The sequence below is a fragment of the Equus caballus genome, chromosome 17 (assembly GCF_041296265.1).
Source record: "Equus caballus isolate H_3958 breed thoroughbred chromosome 17, TB-T2T, whole genome shotgun sequence".
Lineage (NCBI taxonomy): Eukaryota > Metazoa > Chordata > Mammalia > Perissodactyla > Equidae > Equus > Equus caballus.
The window spans coordinates 40,691,450-40,712,907 of record NC_091700.1 but is presented as its reverse complement, the minus strand read 5'-3'; the positions used below and the strand labels follow the sequence as shown (position 1 = coordinate 40,712,907).

At 44.9% G+C, this 21,458-nt stretch overlaps 1 protein-coding gene across 1 annotated transcript in view; it reads right to left on the bottom strand.

Moving 5' to 3' along the window:
* The window catches only part of LOC100054420 (guanylate cyclase soluble subunit beta-2-like), a 69,248-nt gene that overhangs the window by 32,436 nt on the left and 15,354 nt on the right, over positions 1-21,458 (bottom strand). The window contains exons 3-4 of the mRNA XM_070239688.1: positions 18,750-18,844; positions 866-1,062 (exon numbers count right to left, since the gene is read on the bottom strand). Of these exons, the coding sequence (XP_070095789.1) occupies positions 866-1,062; positions 18,750-18,844 (292 nt within the window). The remainder of the gene's footprint in view (positions 1-865; positions 1,063-18,749; positions 18,845-21,458) is intronic.

Sequence of the window (21,458 nt, the reverse complement as noted above, 5' to 3'; positions counted from 1 at the left end):
GAGCTGGGCCACTAATATATGTAATACCCAAACAAATAATGCTCACTCCACAGGTTGCAGTTGAGGCAGCCGATCACAGGATCACGAGTTGATGCCAGAGCCCTGACTGGCCTCAGCTGCAGAAGCAGGCACTAAGGACTTGAAAGGTCAATTTGCTTTAGGAGGATTCCAAAATAAGCCACTAGATCCAAATTTTAAGCCCTTTATATTGATATTTTCCAGGCTAAGGTACACCCCAGAAAGCCTCTCAACGTATATCCAGGTTATCTTAACCCAGTGGTTCTCAACCAGGAATGATTTTGTCCCGTACCCCAACCCTGGGGACACTTAGCAATGCCTGGAGACATTTTTGATGGCCACAATTGGGGGCGCAGGGTACTACTAGCATCTAGTGGGTGGGAAGAGACTAGGGGTGCTGCTAAACATCCTATAATGCACAGGACAGCCTGTCATAACAAAGAATTATCTGGTCCAGAAGGTGAATAGTGCTGAGATTGAGGAACCCTGCCTTGACTCCTCTATTAGAAGGTCCAGCTGATTCTCCCACTAGGAGGGACTGCTTTTGTTTTTTGGGTTTTTTTTTTTTTTTATTAGGAAGATTAGTCCTAAACTAACATCCACCACCAATCCTTTTCTCTTTTTTGCTGAGGAAGACTGGCCCTGAGCTAAGATCCATACCCATCTTCCTCTACTTTATATGTGGGACTCCTGCCAGAGCATGGCTTGAGGAGCAGTTCATAGGTCCGCACCCGGGATCCAAACCTGCGAATCCCAGGCTGCTGAAGCAGAACGTGCAACTTAACCACTGTGCCACTAGGCCGGCCCTGGGAGGGAATGCTTTTTGAAGACATAGCAAACCCAGTACCTCTTGGTCTCTCTGGATGCCCTGACTGCCTTGTAGCCTGTTTGGCTTTGCCCTTCTCAGCTGTCTGGGAGACTTCTGCACAATCAGAAATACAACATGCTCCTTCTTCCCTGTCCTCTCCTCTTCCTCATTCACGTCAAGGATATCCATGGTCACTTCAGTGTTGAAGAAGTCTTTGGCTACAGCCTCAATGATACCTGCAGGAAGCAGAAGAACACCTCATAGTGAGGGATGGCAGAAGACAGTTGTGTCAACAAAAATCATAAAATAATCAAGTTATACAACTTCTGGTGAATATTCCAGAGCTCACCACGCCCAGGCCCTGCATCCAGATAGGCAGCATATGAAAGATCAATAAAATTAAAAAAACTTACAGGCGGAGATTTGAGTTATATGTGGCTGGATACCAAATATATTCCTGCCACTTTAATTTCTAGGTCAGCATCTATTTATTTGTTTATCTCAGGGAGGCATTTAACCCTTGAAACAAACTCTGGAGATAATGGAAGCAAAATTCATTTGTAAAAGCATTAAAGATGGTGGTGTTAAGCGTTCCTCTGGGAATCTATCCGAGGGTTGTAACATAAAGCATGGGAAAAGCATGCATGAAGATGCTCATCACAGCACTGTTTATAATAGCAAGGGAGAGTATCAGCTAAGAGTCCAACAATAAGGGACCAGCTAATCACAGCAGGAATATCACTCAGCCACTGAAGATGGTGGTTTTAAAGACTGTGAAAACATGAAAGGATGCTTTTTCTATAATACTGGATACCAAAAAAAACGTTGATATAAAATAATAGATGCAGAATTATCACAACGATCTAACGACCTGCATAATTTTAAATGTTGACGTGAAAATGAAATTATTCCTTCTTTTGGCACTTTGGAAACTTATTTTAAAGACTCAGAACTTTGGGAGTAATGGTTAAGATGGCTAAGAATCAGGCTATAAAAGAAATGGAACTTTAACCCACAGCTGGCTATTGGCCATTCTGCAGAATTTGTGGGGAAAGCCATCCTTACTCCAGAGACCTCACAGTTCTGAGACTGGTGAAGCCATTCCCATACCTGGTACGATGTGGCACAGACCACTTCTTTTTTTTTTTTTTTATTTTTTTTAAGATTTTATTTTTTCCTTTTTCTCCCCAAAGCCCCCCGGTACATAGTTGTGTATTCTTCGTTGTGGGTTCTTCTAGTTGTGGCATGTGGGACGCTGCCTCAGCGTGGTCTGATGAGCAGTGCCATGTCCGCGCCCAGGATTCGAACTAACGAAACACTGGGCCGCCTGCAGCGGAGCGCGCGAACTTAACCACTCGGCCACGGGGCCAGCCCCATGGCACAGACCACTTCTATCAGAGTAATAGTGGAGAAGCATTTTCCCATTTGCTTCTCTCTCCGCACGAAACGATGGTGCATTCGTGTCCTAACGAAAAGACACAATATGTTTTTCCCAGTGAACGAAAGTTAGTTAAATTATGCTTTGGAGGCCTTGTGAAACAACGGTACTTATCCACCACATCACACAGAACTATGTCCCAAACCCCCTCCAATCATTGAAAAATAAAATCTACCATGGTTTCAGCTCCTATATTGTCAGGAATTTTATATTATACCTAATGCCCTAAGCAACTCTATATGGCAAGCATTATACCCATTTTAAAGAGGAGGAAACTGAGACCCGGGAAGGTTAAGACTAGATTAATGGTGGAATGACATCTCATGGTAGATGTATGCCGGGAAACAAGGATGAAGATTTTGCCTGGGGGAATCCCCAAGAAGGAATTTTCTCCCCTGTTTGATTCATAGGCAGCTCAGCACCCTGACTTTTGGTCCGAGTGAGGGAAGAGATTAAGGAGCTGAGTTCCTTCCCAGATCTTTGCTCTCCTCCACGAGACAGGAGGGGTTGCTAATTAAAATGAGATTCTTTTTCAAATATTTATTTTATCTTTCCAAAAGCATATACATAAAGAATGCATGTGTTTGTGTGTATGTGTGTTTACATCTTGAATGAATCTAAAGAAGATTAGAGGCAGCACATATAAAAAGCGTATGGTAAAACAGGAAATTAAAAATTATTTTTAAAAATTATATCTAAATCCTACATCTGTGTGATGTAATGAAAACAGAATAGCAGAGTACAGAAGGGCTAAAATGAAAATCCACATACTGCTGCTGCCATCTCCACCCTCACTCCTGGCCCCCAGCTAGCCCACTTCCAGAGACACTTCGCAAAGCAGGTGCCTTTAATTCTGGTCAGTGTCTCCAACTCTCTAAGTAACATGACTATACTTTTATTTCTTGATTAAAATAGGGCTTTATAAAAGTGGAGAATCAGGGCAAAACGAAGACAGTGAGAAGCAGACCAGACTATGGTCTTTGGAGACAGGGACCCCTGGCGTGGGGTCCTAGCTCAGCCCCCACAGCCTGGGCGATTTGACCCTTGTGGGCCTCAGTTTCCTCATCGGTAGAGTGGGAAAAGTAAGAGTAGCTAATCTCAGGGGTGTTAATAAGATAATGCAATGTTTATAAATTGCTTAGCCCAACATCTGCCTCATAATTAGAATCCAGTGAAAGTTAGCTAAAACCCAACAAGATTGAAGGCACAGCTATAAGCAGAAATGTATACTTTCAGCCACAGCCAAATTACTGGAGACAGACATAAAGAAAAAGTCAGGATTATCTTGTTTTATTTTTGCCTAAAGAGACAATCTATAACATTTTACCCAGTAGAAAGCACTGTATAGCTATCACGGTATGTATTTTATTTCAACTTTCCTACTATGATATTCACATATTTTATTTATCTCATTATATGCAAAACGTTCTCACCCCTAGAGACATTCTCTTCTATTGCTTCTCCAGCGCTGGTTTTGGCATATGAAGGAATGATTATCAGAAGAATAGCAGGAGTGGGATAAAAACAATGGATTTGGGACTACAGAACCTCAATTCCTTTCACTCTTATCCATAAAAGAGACAGAAATATGCTGAGGACAATATGTAGAACATAAGAGATGTTCCAGGGGCCGGCCCCGTGGCCAAGTGGTAAATTTTACGTGCTCTGCTTCAGCAGCCTGGGGTTTTGCCGGTTTGGATCCTGGGTGCAGACATGGCACTGCTCACCAGGCCACGCTGAGGCAGCGTCCCACATGCCACAACCAGAAGGACGTACAACTAGAATATGCAACTATGTACTAGGGGGCTTTGGGGAAAAAAAGAAAAGAAAAGAGGAAGATTGGCAGCAGATGTTAGCTCAGGTGACAATCTAAAAGAAAAAAAAAGATGTTCCATAATATTTTTTGATTTAATGAATGAATGGAAGAATATTAATATCTTCTCTAGAACTGTGTCTTAAAATATTACCCAAATTTTCAGATGAAAGATTAGACTTTAAAACAGTTATGGAAAATTATTGAAGTGACCTATCTGTATTTCTTTATGCCAGAATTGTAGTGCTTTAGCAAAGAAATTTGAAAGGAAGTTGCTATATGAATTACTTTTAAAACTAGCCATATGGAACAGAGAGAAAAGGAAGGTGAAGGGAGTTATTATTTATGAAATGTCTTTTCTGTACTGATTACAACACTAGAGACTTTACATGTATGATTTCTTTTAGTCCACACATCATTATGAGAGAGGGTTTTTTTCTCCTATTTATTCCTTTTTTATCTCTGTGTGTGTCCAATGACTGAAAACGTGCTTGACACATAGTGGGTGCTCAATACATATTTGTTAAATAAATAAGTAAAAAAAACATGGAAGTCTAGAGAGGGCAAATAACTTGTCTGGGATCACACAGCTAGAAAGTCACAGAGCTGGTTAGACAGCACAGTAGGCCCATCTGACCCATAGCCAGGGCTCTTTCTACTCCCTCTATCCTTAGGTATTTCACATGATAACAACAGGACAGACCCGGCTACTCATCCTACTTGAAGTCAGTTAGGTTTCCAAGCCTCTTATTCCTTATCTGACAACTGGAGAAAATAATAGTTTTCCCATTTAACACCTATCAGGGTGCACTATGGTTCAAGAGTTTCTTTAATGTACATAATTCCATTTTATCTTCATGACATGAAGATGGCACAACCAACCTTCAAGGATGGTTGTGCCATTAAATATAGAAATGGTAGGGGCCAGCCTGGTGGCACAATGGTTAAGTTCACGTACTCTGTTTCAGCAGCCCGGGATTTGCAGGTTTGGACCTTGGGCGCGGACCTAGCACCACTTGTCAAACCATGCTGTGGCAGCATCCCACATAAAATAGAGGAATATTGGCACAGATGTTAGCTCAGTGACAATATTCCTCAAACAAAAAGAAGAAGGTTGGCAACAGATGTTAGCTCAGGGCCAATCTTCTTCACCAAAAAAAAAGAAAGAAAGAAATGGTAAAGAAAGAGCTTAGTGAACCATAAAGGGCCCTAAAAATAAATAGAAACTATTTCATTAAAATAATAAATTATTATTATGATATGTGTAAATGTCACTTTGCCTTTTCAATAAAGCATTCTCTTTTTTAAAAAAGAAAAAGGAGTCTAGGCGTTAGAATTTCCAATGATCTCTACAAACAAGAAAATCAAGGAATGAACTCCAGAAGGACATATCCCAGTAGGGAAGTTAGTTTCTTAACACCTCAGGCAGTTACCCCGTGGGTTAATCAGAGTTGGATGGTTTCCGATTCCGGCTCTTGGCCCTGTCAAGTCTTTCCTTCTGATACATGAATAAATGAATCTGGCTGCAGAAGCTATTTATCAGCTCTATCCAGGCCAGGAAACCTGAGGAGAGATTTTATAAGTCCACTGAAACCTGACTGTTTCCCAGCCTTTGTTCCCATTGTGATCAGTCTTCTAGATTTCATTCCAAACCCACACCAGCCCCTATCAGAATAGGTCATCATCCATCACAAAGCCAGCCTCTCCAGCTGTTGTCAGCCGGTTTATAAAAATGACCAACAGATATTTATTTTCCATTCCTTTCCCCAGAGAACTTCTCAGCCCACTGACACCATGTACCAAGGACTCCGCAGGCCCCTTGCATCTGCAGCCCTCGTGGGGGAGGCAGGAGATGGCCCAGAGCGGCTACAGACATTTGCTTCCTCTCAGGGCCACCAAGACCAGACTCAGATAGCCTTACCTGATAAGAGAGTGCGAGGTAACTGTGGAGGGCATCCAGGTTTTCAATAAACTCCGTGAGATTTCCTCCCAGGGTCCGTAACATCCTGTCATAGCCAGACATCTTGCAGAATTTAAAGAAGTATTCTCCAAAGAGTTTCAGAATGGCTTCCATGGAGATACCTGCAGAAGCCAGGCAGACCCCCAGAATAAGCACCTGCCAAGTGTGTGTTCTCATCCGGGCAGTTTTCATTTATTTCCACAGAGTCCGAATCCGGCTGTGTGAGATGTTCCTGAACTTCTCTCTAAGGCTTAACTTTTCTCCTCAGTAAAATGCCAGTAATAATGTCCACATAGTGGGCCGTGGTGAGGAGCCCAGTGCAGGCTTGGCACCTGGTAGGTGCTCAGGAAACATGAGTCCCCCAGCCCTACTCTGGTCTTTTCTGTGGCCCCCATGGCAAAAATTTCTCTACAGTCCAGAAGGGGACAGGAAGCTTCACATTCCTCTGATGGCCAAATCTGGCGCCCACAATGAAGCTCGCTCTGGGCAGGGCAGTTTTGGGCCCTCTGCAATCTCTCCTACCCCTTATAGGCATCTTTAAATACAATGGCCTTGAAGCAGAATAAAAAGTTACCTCTGAGAAATAACTAATACTGCCACTAAAAAACAATATCAACAAACTTCTGTCATTCCGATTTACCCAAAAGATGATACCAAACCCTTGCAATGTCTTCCCCTTCTCTCTCGTCCTCTCCACATCCTAGTTTCCTTTTGAGGTGCAGTTTTCACATTGCATCCTCCATAAAGATCTCTCTCAACATCCCACGTCACACTGAATTCTCTCTTCCTGAGTGGTGCATTTTTCTTTTCTTCCTAACTGTATGATAATTCTGAAGGGCAGTGACCTCGTTCTATGTGCTTTCTGTGCTAGACATAAAGTAGGTGCTTGATAAATACGTGGGGTAAATCCGTGATAGTGGGGCTGCTGCCCTGTCTGCACTGTTGGAATAGACAGCGTGCTATCATTTCCTTTATGGAGGGGCAGCCTGTGTTTTTTTTTTTTTTTTTTTTTTTTTGTTGAGGAAGATGTGCCCTGGGCTAACATCTGTTGTCAATCTTACTTTTTTTTTTTTATGTGAGCCACCACCACAGAATGGCCACTGACAGATGAGTGGTGTGGTCCTGCGCCCAGGAACCAAACCCAGGCTACTGGAGTGGAGCATGCTGAAATTAACCACTAGGCCACTTGGGTTGGCCCAGCCAGTTTTTTTTAAGAATATTTTATAGTTTCGGAAACACACATTAATTAATGTTATTTTACTCAATGCTTGCCAAAACCTTGTAAGATAATCTTACCATCATGTGCTCTTTTTTACAGGTGAGCCCACCGAGGCTGAGAGTCATCTTTGTGAATTGACCCAAATCACACAGAGTGGCAGATGCTCTAACTCTGAATTCAGCACTTTTTGTACCATATCCCAAAGCTTCTGGAGAAGCAGTCAGAGAAACAAGGAGTCTCCCCCGAGGTGGGGGATGCGGACAGGTTTTTCATCACTGACACAGGAGACAGAGAAGCCATTGATGCTGGTGGCCTGGCGCATCTGTGAGAAAACATTCTCTTATTTACGGTGGCGTTGTGACTTGTGGCAAGTCCTGGGGGCTGGGAGAAGGTCTGGAATGCCCAGGTTTATGGGAGAACCATGGGATTCCTTGGCTGGACCCTTGGATCCTATAAGGCTCTGGCCAGGACTGGAATTCATAGTAAGGGGCTTTCCATGTCACTTGAGCTTCCTATGACCAATTCCTATGGGGGTGGCAGGGGATCCAAGGAGGTCTGTGCGCTTTCCAGCTTCTCCTTGCTTCCTGAGATGGTCTGAGCAGCGGATTCTCTGCAGCACATTGTCTACGGCCAGACTATCGGGTAGATAACCATTCCGTAATTTGAGCAGGAGAGAATCCCCACTGAGGAGGTCTGGTCTTGTCAGAGGTGAGTTCTATATACGTCCCCAAAACGTATTAGCCAGATCTTCTGAATCTAGAGGAAGCTTGGAAGGCTAGGGTGGGAGGGGGTAACAGCCTGCGTTAATTGCCTCTGTTGGGTTCTCTGCTTGTAGGTCCATCGCTAGCTGGAGGCAGGCAGGCTTGTGGATAACAGCAATCAAGAGCCACCTGCTAACCCCCAAGGGAACTGAAATAAATTCCACTCAAGTCCTTTCCAAAGCTTATGAGTCCCTGGGAGGAGAACTCCTGAAAAGTACATGAACAGGTGTGGAATTGTTCTTTCCTCTGTCCTCCTTCCACCCCTGCCTTCTTGCTAAATCTAACTTGTTCAAGCTGAGAAAAAACAGCTGTGCTGTGCATCCCGGAGGGTGGAGCTCTGAGCAGGTGCGTCCTGTGACCTGCCAGGAAAGCACAGATCCCAGAGGCCTCCCTCTCCAGGGGACCTCTCTGGGGAGGACTAGGCTATCTGCAAGTCAAGCAGTTACAGTAAAGTGACAGTGGCCACCTTGTGTAGAAAGTCTGCCCACTTGGCTGTTCTTTTAAATCTGTAAACCTACAAAAAGTCCACAAAGTTGCTTGCTCCAGACCCTGGTTATTTTGTTTCTGGGCACCCAGCTCTGTTAAGAGGAATGGACGGCTGGCTTGAGACAACTGTTGCTTGAACATGGATCTCGGGTTTGTGTGTGGTGTTTTCGCTCAGTGCTGGGTTTGGGGCCTCTTCTAGGATTCTTGGTTGAGGATGCTTGTCTAGCAGAGGATAAAAGTCACTTTTTAAAACCACCACCTGTTTGAGTTTGTTGTACAGTATACCTCAGTGGACTTAGGATTCCATAAGTTTTCTAAGTCACAGGGAGTCAGGGATATATAGAAAATGCAAGAGAGAACTAAACCGAAGTTGTGGGTTCCTTAACAGAGCTTTTGATAGTGCAAAGAAGAATCTATAGTATGCTTGATATTCTATCTTTTATGTAACAAATAAGAGGAAATAAGGAAATATGTATCTATCTGCTTATTTGTGTGAAATTAAACACCAGGATGATAAACCAGGGACTATTGAGATTGGTTACCTACAGGCATTGGCGGGAGTGAGGTGGAAAGGTTAGAAAAATTGTGGAGTGGAGGAGACTGACCCTGCTCTGAGCACACCTTTTTGAATAGTTCTGGTTTAGGAAATCGTGTTAATGACTCATATACTTTGAATAAAGAAAATAAATAAGATCAATAAGGATAGGGAAAATCCTCAGATGGAATACAAACAGAAACAGATTAACAGAACAATATTTCGACAGAGCAGTTTTGAATAACCTAATTACCCAGGAAAAAAATTAATCCAGTAGCATTTGAACATAATATTTCGACGGCTTTGTCCTCAGGCTAAAGACAAAAAGGACTTTAAATAAATATTTAACTGCAGTTAGCCGGCTTCCTTTGCACAGCGGTGTGGGTGAGCAACTCTGAAATGACTTTCTGAAGATTCGAGGATTAAGCATATAAGTAAATACATTGTACATAATGGGAACCAGATTTCTTGCTGTGTGAGGAGGAATTACAGTTATGGAAAGGGGAGGAACAGAATGAAGGCTGTGGTGCAGATTAGGAAATCTACCATAATAAGACCACAAAACCCATCATGGTTTTAGAGAGAGAAATGGATGGAGAGAGAGAGAGAGGGCGCTGTTTGTGCGTGTGTGTGTGTGTTCAGGCTTCCTTGGAGAAATGGCAAATTTCAAGCCTGGTGCATAGAAAGGATGAGATGAGTTTATAACCTCTCATCACGCCAGAAAGTGAAGAAGTGACCAAACAATGATAGGGACGTGTCAAAAGGACACAGGGGGCAGTTTGGAAGGGCACTGGCTACATCTTGGAAAATTTGAATATCAAAAATAATGAAAGTAAAGGCTTCCAACCTATTAAAAAATAAGAATCAAGGGTTCACATTGATACACATAAATAAATAGGAGATGGGAAAATTCTTTCCTATAGTAGAAATCCAACTAATAAATATAAAAGGAATGATATACTTAGAAAAATCACCACTTGACCACCATCATAATTGTTGATTCAGGCAAGAATCACCAAAGAATACTAAAATTAGGGAAGAAGGAGTTTGAGGAGCAAGAAGATATTTACATAGTCTGAAAATATTTTCTCACAAGATCCTAATGACAAAGGGAAAAAGAGGAACTTTACAATGAAGAAACCCAGCAGATTTCCCCCTTAACCAAGTAATCAAGGTTAACACCAATAACGGGCAAATTGACATAATATGCCTCCTGATATGATGAATCGAGAAGGACAAAACGTCACTTCTGTGGGCTTCCTGCCAAGAAAGCATAACCTGAATTGAATCATGAGGAAATATGGGCTAAAGCTGAGTTGAGGGGCATTCTACAAAATAGCCGACAAGAACTTTCCAAACATATCAACGTTATAAAACACAAAGAGAGACTCAGAGACTGTTCCAGACTACAGAAGACCAAAGAGTCAAAGAACTGACACGATCCAGGGTTTTCCTTTGTTCTAAAGGAAATGTTGAGACAACTGGAAAAATCTCCATAAAGTCTGTAGATTAGATAATAGCATTATATCAATGTTCATTTCCTGAGTTTGATGGTTGTACTGTAGTTATGTAAGAGAATTTTTTGGGATAAAGAGACATCGTGTCTGCAACATACTCACAATTCAGGAAAAAAATTATAGATGTAGATATAGAGAGAAGGATGGAGCCAATATAGTAAAATGTTAACATTCGGGAACTATGGACGAAGAGCATGGGAATTCTTTGTACTATTCTCACAAAATTTCTGTGAGTTTGAAATTATGTCAAAGTAAAAAGTTTTTGCTATTGTCCTGAAAAGACCCTAAGAAATCTAATATAATAAGACCACAAAGACCACATTTATCCATGGCCAGCCGAGATACAGCTGGATTCTGGGCCTCTGTAATATTATGAATTTTGTTGGGTATAATCAAGGCATTATGACTATGTCTTAAAATGTCTTTATCTTGTTAGAGACTCATACTGAAATATTTATGAGTAAAATCAGGGGAAACCAGAGATTTGCTTTAAGACATTCCAGCAAAAACAAAACCAGAAAAAGGGTGGAGGGACCAGAGAGATGAAACAAGATTGGCAAAATATTAATAATTATTGAAGCTAAGTGAAGGATATGTGGGCTTCAGTATACAATTCTCTCTACTTTTGTGCATGTGTGAAAAAATCTATTAAAAAAAATTTTTTTAAATAGAAGACTTCTTTGTTGGCAGGAAAATAATAGTCATAAAGCATCTATGCTTAGTTTTCCAGGAGAGGTGTGGAGCCTTCTAAGAAGCTTTTTGATTGGAATGATGTATAAACTCAAACTTTGTGGATTAACGAGCTTGGCTTTTTGGCGTCACCAGGAAATGTTTACTTCTTGCTGGGTGATAGCTCAAGGGACTGGAAAGAGCAGAGGTGGGCTGTCCAGGGCAGAGGACAGGATGCCTGCTAAACCCTGGCAGAGGGATGACGCCAAGCCACAGTCACCGAGGCGGGGCCTCCTGAGCGAAGGGTCCACTCAGGGCTGATGAACTTCCCATGACCGCTGCCCACCTCCCATCACCCAGATACAGGGGACAAGAACTATTCCTCAAGGTGGCCCACCTAAGGTACCCAGAAAACATACGCTCTTCCACAAGACAGGGAAGTATATGCAGTACATTTTTTAAAGTTTTCTATTGAAAATAGGTAAGTTTTTTTTAAGGCTTTCGTATCCAAAGGAATAAGCTTCGGATACCTGGAAAGAGCCGCTCATCCAGAGCACTCTCCTTCTCAAACGGTATTGCTCAAGTCAGGCATGAGATCATGGACGGAGACATCCTTTGTGAGTAGGAGAAAGAGGAGTTTAAAAAGAGAGGAACAGCTACCCACGTTGGCATCATCAGTTGCCAGGAGGAAACAGATTCTAAATTGGGAGGGTTGGGTTCCAGGTGTAGCAGTAAGTCTATCAGGGCACAGAGAAGAAGGGGCTGGGGAGTTAAGGTGGCTCAGTGGGAGGTCCTCTGCAGGGGTGAAGCAATCTCACTCAAACCCGGTAGGTAGGAAGCTCCCGGCTTCCCCGCAAACTTCAGAACAGAGAAGTCAGCCCAACCAAGCGTCTACTGGGCGGGGTCGGGGGAGAGGGACAGGGCGAGGGGATTGCTTTGTTGACTACCCACTCTGTGCTATGGACTTTGCTCATATTATTGGATTTCACCTTTAGGACAAGACTCTGAGGCTGGTGCTGTGGATATCATTGCCATTTAGCAGTGGGGAATTTGACTCAGGTTACATTCTTAGACGTAAGGCTCACCCAGGTCTGTCTGATCCCAAAGCCCTTGCTAGAGACCTTGTGCCCAACCAGTCAACAGCCCCTTCGGCCCACGGCCTTCAGCACCGGCCTCCAAGTCAGGACACCTGAGTTCAAGTCTTCTTTTTTCAGTTGGTCCCGTGGCCTGGGTTACTTGTCCCACCTCAGGGGGTCATGGTGAAGAGCAACTATTACAATGCCTGATTTCAGGACTTCACCAATTTTATCCTGTTACTCTTGTTTTTAAAGAGGTAGGTGCAGAGAAGGCTGGTTGGCATTTGCTGATGGCTAACTGTTGAAACGCATTTTGCTCTTGGTTTCTCAGCAAGCGAAGTCTAGACGGACACAGCTGTGCCAAATGGCTGTTGTGTGTTGTTTTGAATTTTGTCACTTCAGATCGTTAATAACCCACTTACACACTAAGTAGGCACTTATTCATATACAGAACAATTCCTTATGCAATGCTCAACCCGCCATCTGGTCCCATCCTGAATTATGCTAATTAGAAAGCACAGAGCTATGCGGTGGCAGAGCGGTCTGGAAGAGTCCCAACAATTGCTTAAAGGTAGGAAAATTGCATTCTGGAGCCCACTGGAGGGCAAAGCACTGACTAGTGGTAGCTGAGCATGCTTTTCTCTTTGTCTAAGGGAGGAGTTCTTCTCAAGTGACCAGTGTATTTTGTGAAACAGTGAAATGTCCTTCCAGCAGACTTCCTCCTGGCAGGGCCTTGCTCTCTCTGACTCATGGGAGATATATATGTATGGAGAGAGAGAGAGAGACCACTCTGCCCATGCTTCCCAGGGCCACCCTGATTCTAAGACACATGCATGTGTTTACTCGATTTTGCATCCCAACTTTTTAATTGAAAATGCACTTGCCATACTTAAACACCCTTTCAGGTATAAGGCAAGAGGTGTTGTTGTGATAAACAACAAGAAGTGAGACAGAAAGAAATCACAGTGATATACTTTGGCTTTTGGTAGAAAGCCCCGCATCTTGATCTATAAACTCGTTGCTGCCTCTAAATGTATCGGTTGTTTTGGAACTGTGAATGCGTTAGGGCGAGTGTGTGATGGCATCTCTCTGCTACACACTGTTAAAAAACGGTCTGCGTGTGATATTAGACATAGGCAATATTTCTTTCTGGAGATCTAAAAACTTATTAGAGTTCCTGTACTCGTCTGCTCCGTGGCCGAGTGGTTAAGTTTGTGCGCTCTGCTTTGGCGGCCAGGGGTTTCGCCGGTTCAGATCCTGGGCGCAGACATGACGCTGCTCATCAGGCCATGTTGAGGTGGCATCCCACATACCACAACTAGAAGGACCCACAACTAAAATATACAACTATGTACTGGGGGGATTTGGGGAGAAGAAGAAGGAGGAAAAAAAGAAGATTTGCAACAGTTGTTAGCTCAGGTGCCAATCTTTAAAAAAAAAAAAGATCCATTCTCTAGAGCATGAGATGACAAAACTTTTTCTGTAAAGGGTATAGCAAATATTGTCAGTTTTGCAGGTCATACAGCCTCTGTCCCAGTTACTCAACTCTGCCATTACAACACGAAAGCAGCCATAGACAATATGTAAACGAGTGAGCATAGCTGTCTTCCAGTAAAACTTTCTTTACAAAAATAGGCAAGGGGCCAGATTTGGCCCATGGGCTGTTTGTAGTTTGCCAACTACCACTAAAAGGGCTCAGACAGTGTTTTATACCACAGCCGTTCAAGGTGAACAGCAAAGCTTGCCTCTACTTTTAAGGGACAACAGCCAGAGGTACAAAACATAGAAATCCCCCGCCTCCCCTTCAGATTCACTATCCTGTTCACATTTGCTGAGCACCCACTGTGTGCCATACATGTTGCCAAGCTCCTTACAGTTGTCACCTGATTTAACTCCTTCCTTCTTATGACCCTTTGAAGCAAGTATTTTTGAGGAGATTAACTCTCCGTGAAATTCTGTCACTGGCCTAAGGTCACACAGCTGGCATCACAGAGATGAATCCAATCCCTGGCGCTCATTCTAGAATGATGACAAGACGCCCTTCGGCAGAGAGCTCAGAACCAAACTGACACCGCACGATACAGCTGCGATACCCTCCTGCTGCTGGGGTCTCTTGAAACAAAATCAAGAAAAGACTGAAGGAAGGGTTTATTCCACCACCCAATCCAAGCCTTTTCGCTCTTTTATTTTCCAGGCTCTGTCAAAATTCCAGCTTTTCAGATCAAATCTAAATAGTCACCTCTCAGTACAGAATTCCCACCTAATGATTTTTACTCTTTCTGTGGAGGGAGAGTAACTGGATGCCCCTCCTACTCAGCTGGAAGAAAGGAGGCAGTTGTCACTCTCAGACGTGCCTGTGGGCCAGCAGCCCTCTCTCAGCATCACAGAACCGTCAGCTGGAGGGACCGCATCCAGGCCCTGCATACGCGGGGGAGCGCAAGCTAGAATAAGGGATGGTCTGCCTGTTGGGTTTGAAAGGCATATTTAATATCAATATCACATATTTTACAATATTAAAAAGCAGCGTTTAAGATCATAAATCTCTTGGTAGTTGTGTCAAATAAGGGGCCTGGGAGGTTTCGCTCTGCTGCAGGGGTGCTGCCATGCGTGGAGCAGGAAGGTGGATGCTTAGGAGCAGAGCTGAGTCCAGAAGGCAGGTCTCCGGGCTCCCAGCCCCCTGGTGCAGCACAGCCCTATAAAGAGCACACACCCTGGGGTCAGACTCCTGCCGAGAAATCCCAACTGCCCCTGCATTTCTTTCTGATGCCCACGCTCCTGGCATCAGCTAAAGGGGAGACAAAGAGGTCTAGGCGTCCCCCAAACAGGCTGGACAGGGTAGGGGTGGGTTTGCAGGTGCCACTGACCCTGCCTAGGTCCCGGCCCAGCTTTTTCCTAGAAATTCTCTCTGTGGGCATCTTTGAAAGGGCAGTGGGTAAGGAAAATCCCAGCTGCCACTGATGGGAGGCCACATGAGCCCTGTCTGCCCGTCACCGGCATCCTCCCTCAAAGGGTCCCTGCGGAGGGAGGCTGAGCACTGGCTTCAGAAGGCACTGGGAGATGCGCTGCTCTTACAGCCCAAGTTCCCGGAGCTGAAGGAGCAAACAAACATTTCTTTCTCTGCGCCTTATTTCCAGTCTCAGAAACAACCTTGTCGAATCTTATTAGGAGGTGTGGGCGGCAAGTGACTAAGGGCCAACACATATCTGGTTGAAAGTTAAAGACCAGTTGGTGCCCCAGATTCCTCCTTACTCCAATCGCCGTCATCCTGCCAGCCCTCCTTGGCACCTCTGACCCCTGCTTGGCTCTGTGGCTCCAAGACAGACTGGAGCAGCCAGATGAGCCAGGGGCAGCAGGTGGCCTGGAGTTGGCAGGGACAGCAGGTGACTGCCCCTTGCTGGAGAGGCTCTGCGCATCATGCACGCTCAGCTCCCCAGGCTTCAACGGCATCCCCCTCCCGGCCTTGCAGAGACTTGGGGCTTCTCCCAGATGCAGATGCCTGGAAGGTTTTCTGTATCCAGGAGATGACCAGGAACACGAGGAGAGTCGCAGATGTGGAACTGCCATGGGAAAATCAAGGGAAAAGCTTTCTTTTCTACCAGATCCAGGTGCATGGGCTTAAAGCTGGCACAGTTTTTTTAAAAATCAGAGAATTTCTCTGAAATTCAAAGGAAAAGGAAATAAGCTTGATGCCTCACTTGACACAGGCACATTACACATCACAGCTGCACTCTGGAGAAGCCACCTGTCCCTACTGGATTACGTTAGGCAGCTGCCCGGGTGTGTTGTCAAGCACACCTGCGGGGCTGGTTATTGGGTGCGTGGGGCTGGCTTTAACCTGTAACCACCTCAGGAAGAGCTCCCAAGGACAGCACTCAATTGCTTGGCCCTCAGAGACACTGTGAAAACCAGCTTGAAAAACAGCTGGAAACCACAGCCCCTGCCGCCTGATCCTCCGTGGGCTGCACAGGAACCAGCCAGAAGGCCCTGAGCTCCCAGGCTTCACCCACACTGCCAACAATCTGCCCCAAGCTCTCAGGTGCCAGGAGAGGATGCTGACGCAGAGTCTACCTGCAGTAATCCCTAAATGCCATCTCAGAGTGACCCAAAGCCACGCTGCCCATGAGGAATGGGCAAAGAAAGCTCAACTGGGACCGAAAGAGTGATGTCGTCAAAGAGCCTGGAAGTACCAGAGGGGCCTCCTCTGCTTCCTGCATGCAGCCCCCGAGAGTCTAGACAGTGGAGGCCACCTGCCCCTCCTGCCTCTCCAGGCCCCAGCTCATTGCGTGCTCAATGCTGGTGAGAAGGAAGGTTAAAGGAAAGGAGGGTGTACTGAGCTGAATAGTGTCCCCCCCAAGATCCATGTCCACCTTGAACCTCCAAATGTCACGTTATTTGAAAATGGGGTCTTTGCCACTATAACTACTTAAATCAAGATAAGGTCCTGCTGGGTTAGGGTGGGCCCTAATCCAATGACGTGTCCTTGTAAGAAGGCTGTGTGAAGACACACAGGGAAGAAGGCCATGTGAAGATGGAGGCAGAGATGGGAGTGACGAGGCTACAAGCCAAGGATTGCCAGCAACCGACAGAAGCCAGGAGAGAGGCACGGGACAGGTTCTCCCTCAGAGCCTCTGGAAGAAGTTAACCCTGCTGACACGTTGACAGTGAACTTCTAGCCTCCACTATGAGGACATAAAACTGTGAGAGATAAATTTCTGTTGTTTGAAGCTGCCTGATTTATAGTACTTTCTTATGGCAGCCCTAGGAAATTAATACGGAGGGAAGGAAGGAAGGAAGAAAATATTTTTTGAGAGCTTATTATATGCCAGATACCACATTTGATATTTTCACATACAATATCTCATTTAATCCTCAGAACAACTCTGAAGCATAGATATTATTATTATTCTCATAATTTGACCAGTGGGAAAATTATGACGGAGTAAGTAACTTGTCCTGGGTCATTAAACTAGAAAGAGGCGAAGCTAAATTCTGTCTTTTTCCCGTAGCTCTCCCTCCTGGGACCTGAGGGGTGATCAGGTTAAAACAATTAATCATCTTTTGCTGATACGTCCATGGGAGAAATCATTCTGGGAGTACATGTGCACTGTAAGTGGAACCATCCATATGTGGGCCCCCCCATTATGACACCTTCCATGGCATTTTAGTGTTTAGGCAGACGGGAAGATGTTCCATGGCAGAGCAGATCAGGGAGAAGGGCCCTCAGCACCTCACAAAGTACACCACGTCCATTTCCAGATAAACACAAGTAGGGTTGACGTAAGGGAATGCTCAGTGCTGTTCTTCCTGATACCCAGATGTAATCACGATGATCCATTTCAAAGGTATTATAGCACCTGTCAAAGTCAACATCAAGGCCAAACATGACGCTGGTGGCGCTGATGATGAAACTAAAAGTGATGCTTACAACTTTTGTCTGTAAGAAGCCTAAGACTACTCAAAGGGAAAGGATGGATTACTGGTTTAGGGTGGGCCCTAAATCCAATATGACTGGGATCCTTATAAGAAGTGGGAAATTTGGACACAGAGACACAGACACACAGGAGGAAGACGGCCATGTGAAGACGGAAGCCGAGACTGGAGTTATGCCACCACAAGGAACACCTGGGACCACCAGGACCTGGAAGAGGAAGGAGTCTTCACTATAGCCTTCAGAGGGAGCAGCTGCCAGCAACTTGATTTCAGACTTCCAGCCCCCGAACTCTGAGAGAATAAGTTCCTGTTGTTTTCAGCTGCCCATTTTGTGGTACAGTCAAACCTCATTATTCGCAGTCTGTATTTGCAAATTCACCTACTTGCCAAAATATATTTGTAATCCCAAAATCAACACTCACAGAGCTTTCCCAGTCATTCATGGACATGTTCAGAAGAGCAAAAACTCGGAGTCGCCCAGCACGATGTTTCTAGCTAAGGTCAAACAAGGAAACGCTCTGTGTTCCTGTTTCAGTTCTCATACTATAAACTAGCATCCTTTTTGCCATCTATTTAGTGTCACGTTTCTGCATGTTTGTACTTTGGTGATTCTACTGTTTAAAATGCCCCCAGGCATAGGCCTGAAGTGTTGTCTAGTGTCCCTCGGTGTGCGGTCGTGATGTGCCTCACAGAGAAAATACAGGTGTTAGATAAGCTTCTCGCAGGCATGAGCAGTAGTGCTGTTGGCCATGAGTTTAATGTTAATGACTAATAATATATATTAAATAAGGCGCCTTTACAGAAACACACACAATATGAGGTTATGTATTTATGAAAATGTTGTGACCAGAGGCTCTCAGGAACCCGGCCCTGTATTTCCCCTAGGAGCGATGGCCCAGTATTCGCAAATTCAGTGTTTGCATAGACTTTATAGAACTGAACTATGGCAAATAATGAGTACTGATTGTCCTTTGTCACGGGAGCCCTGGGAAACCAAAACAAGTTCCTTTCATACCCACCTAGAGCCTTGCAGGCCTCTTGGATGAGCTTCATGGTGATGGCGTCATCATAGACGGTGTAAGTCATGAAGGCATCTTGCACTTCTGCAGAAGCTCTGAAAGATAAACCACGGTGTATGAAAACCCAGCCACCGGAGTTCTGCCCCAGGAATTTATCCCCTGACCCACCAAGATTGAATATAGCAAGAACTCTCCTGATCATAAGGAATGGAAAACACTAGAGTGTCTGGGTGTCAACTCCTCCAAGAAGCCTTCCCTGGACCCCAGTTTGGGCCAAGAGCTCCCCTCTCAAGTGCCCACGGACGGCTATGTGTTTCTCCAATTTATGTCAAGATTATTGGTCTTACCCCCTAGACTGGACTCCTCCAGCATGGATACTGTGACTTATTTTTATCTTTAGACCCCAAGCAAGTGGCACTATACTTGGCACATGCTAAAAACCTAATACATGGTAGTGAACTTAGAACTCAGTGGTTGTGGAGCCTTGTGGTCTGAAGCAGGTAGGGGAGCTGCTTGAGTATCTCACATTTTGCAATGTGATGGCTGTGTTGGACTTTAGTCTTGCAACAGCTCACCAAAGCCGGTGAAAAGAGCCTTCACCTGGGATTTAGAAGGCTTGCACTCTTGGCTTGGTCCTTGTGTGAATCACTAAAATGCAGTTAGCAATTCAGTCAATTCTGGGGGAAGGAGGCTGGTCAGGGAATACTTCCCTAGGAAAGGGAGGTTTAACTGAGTCTGAAGCATGGGTGGGCAAAAAAGAGCGTTCTGCACAGAGAGAATAGGCTCTGAGGCAGCAGAAAGCATGTTTGAAGAATATAGAAGAAAACTGTACAGAACATTTGAGTTTATCCCAGAACACACCATAGAATCTTGGAATTGGGAAAGGTATAAAATTTCCTCATTGTCCAATTTGCCACGCTATATTACCTCTGACTGCTGATCTTCCAGTTTCGTCTTGAATGCTTCCAGTGACAAGAAGCTCACTCCTCTGCAAGACAGTGCATTGCACTTACAGACTGCTCTATTTGATGGAAAGTTCTTTCTTTCTTTTTATTTTTTTGAGGAAGATTATCCCTGAGCCAACTGCTGCCAATCCTCCTCTTCTTGCTTAGGAAGACTGGCCCTGAGCTAACATCCGTGCTCATCTTCCTCTACTTTATACGTGGGATGCCTACCACAGCATGGCTTGCCAAGTGGTGCCATGTCTGCACCCGGGATCCGAACTGGCGAACCCTGGGCCGCTGAAGTGGAACGTGCACACTTAACCGCTGCGCCACTGGGCCGGCCCCTAGAAAGTTCTTTCTTATGTAGAACTGAAACCTATTTTGGGGCCCTAATAATACCTTTTATTTATTGAGGCTCTGCTTTTGGCCACAGATTATTTCTGATCATCCCTTTTGCTATTGAGAAAATTGATGCTCAGAGAGGTTAAGCGTCTTGCCAGGATCACCCAGTTGACAAGTGAAGGATCTGGGCTCTGAGCTCTGAAGCCCACATAGCTCCTGCATCTTGCCGAGTAGTTTCACTTACTGGCCTTAGTTCTGCCAATGGGGGAAATGCAGACTGGGCTGGTCCCTCCTCCAGGGACCAGCCCAGTAACATTTGAAGATTCTTATTCATTCCTAAATCTTTATATTTTTTTCTGGGCTAAATACCCCTTTATCTACCTGGAATTTAGTTTCCTTACTGTAAAGTGGGGTAATAATACCTGTGCAGCTATCGCTTCTCGGCCTTTTGTCTAAGATCAAGTGTATAATACCTGTGCCCCATTTCTGACAAGAGTGTTGATGAGGGTAAAAGAGGGTAACCAAAGTGAAAGAGCTTGGAGAAAATGAGAACCCCACAGATATGGGAGGAGGAACTGTAATAATCATGAGAACATACTGGGGGGTGGCTGGGGCTGGTGGTCAGGGGACTCCGGTTCCAGGCCTATCCCTGACATGAATGAGCTCCCAGGGAAATTCACTTCCCCTCTTTGGGCCTCCACGTCCTTGTCTGTAAAGTATCAGAGGTGGTTGGTGAGATCAGGATTCCTCAACTTTTTTTTAAATCCATGCCTCCCTCCCCATGCACACGCATTCACTGGGGATCTCTAAAAGCCCCAGGGCCCGGTCCCTCCAGTTGAACGCCACTGAACTAGAGGCTCTCTGAGTTTCACTCCCTTGTGAAATTTCCTGTTTGGGCTCATGTCTGTACAGAGGTCTCCGAGCATCATCAGATGCAGCTGCTCAGAGGAGCAAGATGTGGGGCCCGGGGCAGAAGAGGGATCTGAACCAGCATCACTCCCTTGAGTAGGTGCTTGCTGCCACGTTGGCATCACCCTCCACCCATCTCCCCAGGGCCTGTGGGCCTTTGTGAAAACGCGTGCCGTGCATCTGTGCCTATGAGCAAAATTGAACACGATGGGCAAGACCCAAATTCAAACTTGACATGTTGTCCTAATTTGTTCTGAAGGCCCCAGAAGGATTATGTTATCTCCAGGACCCTTGGAAATGTAGGAAACTCTGTGGCACTTGGCAGGCCTCTGATGGGACTACCCGTTCATCCCTGGCGGGGTCTGGCAGTGTCTTCTTTCCTGTAGGCTGAACTCATAATAATTTAGTGTCAAAGATTTATTTGGTTTATATATATGTTGCACATTTCTGGGATGCCAGACATGCCCAGACTGTTATGATTACACAGGAATTGTCAGCCTTGTTTATTGATCTC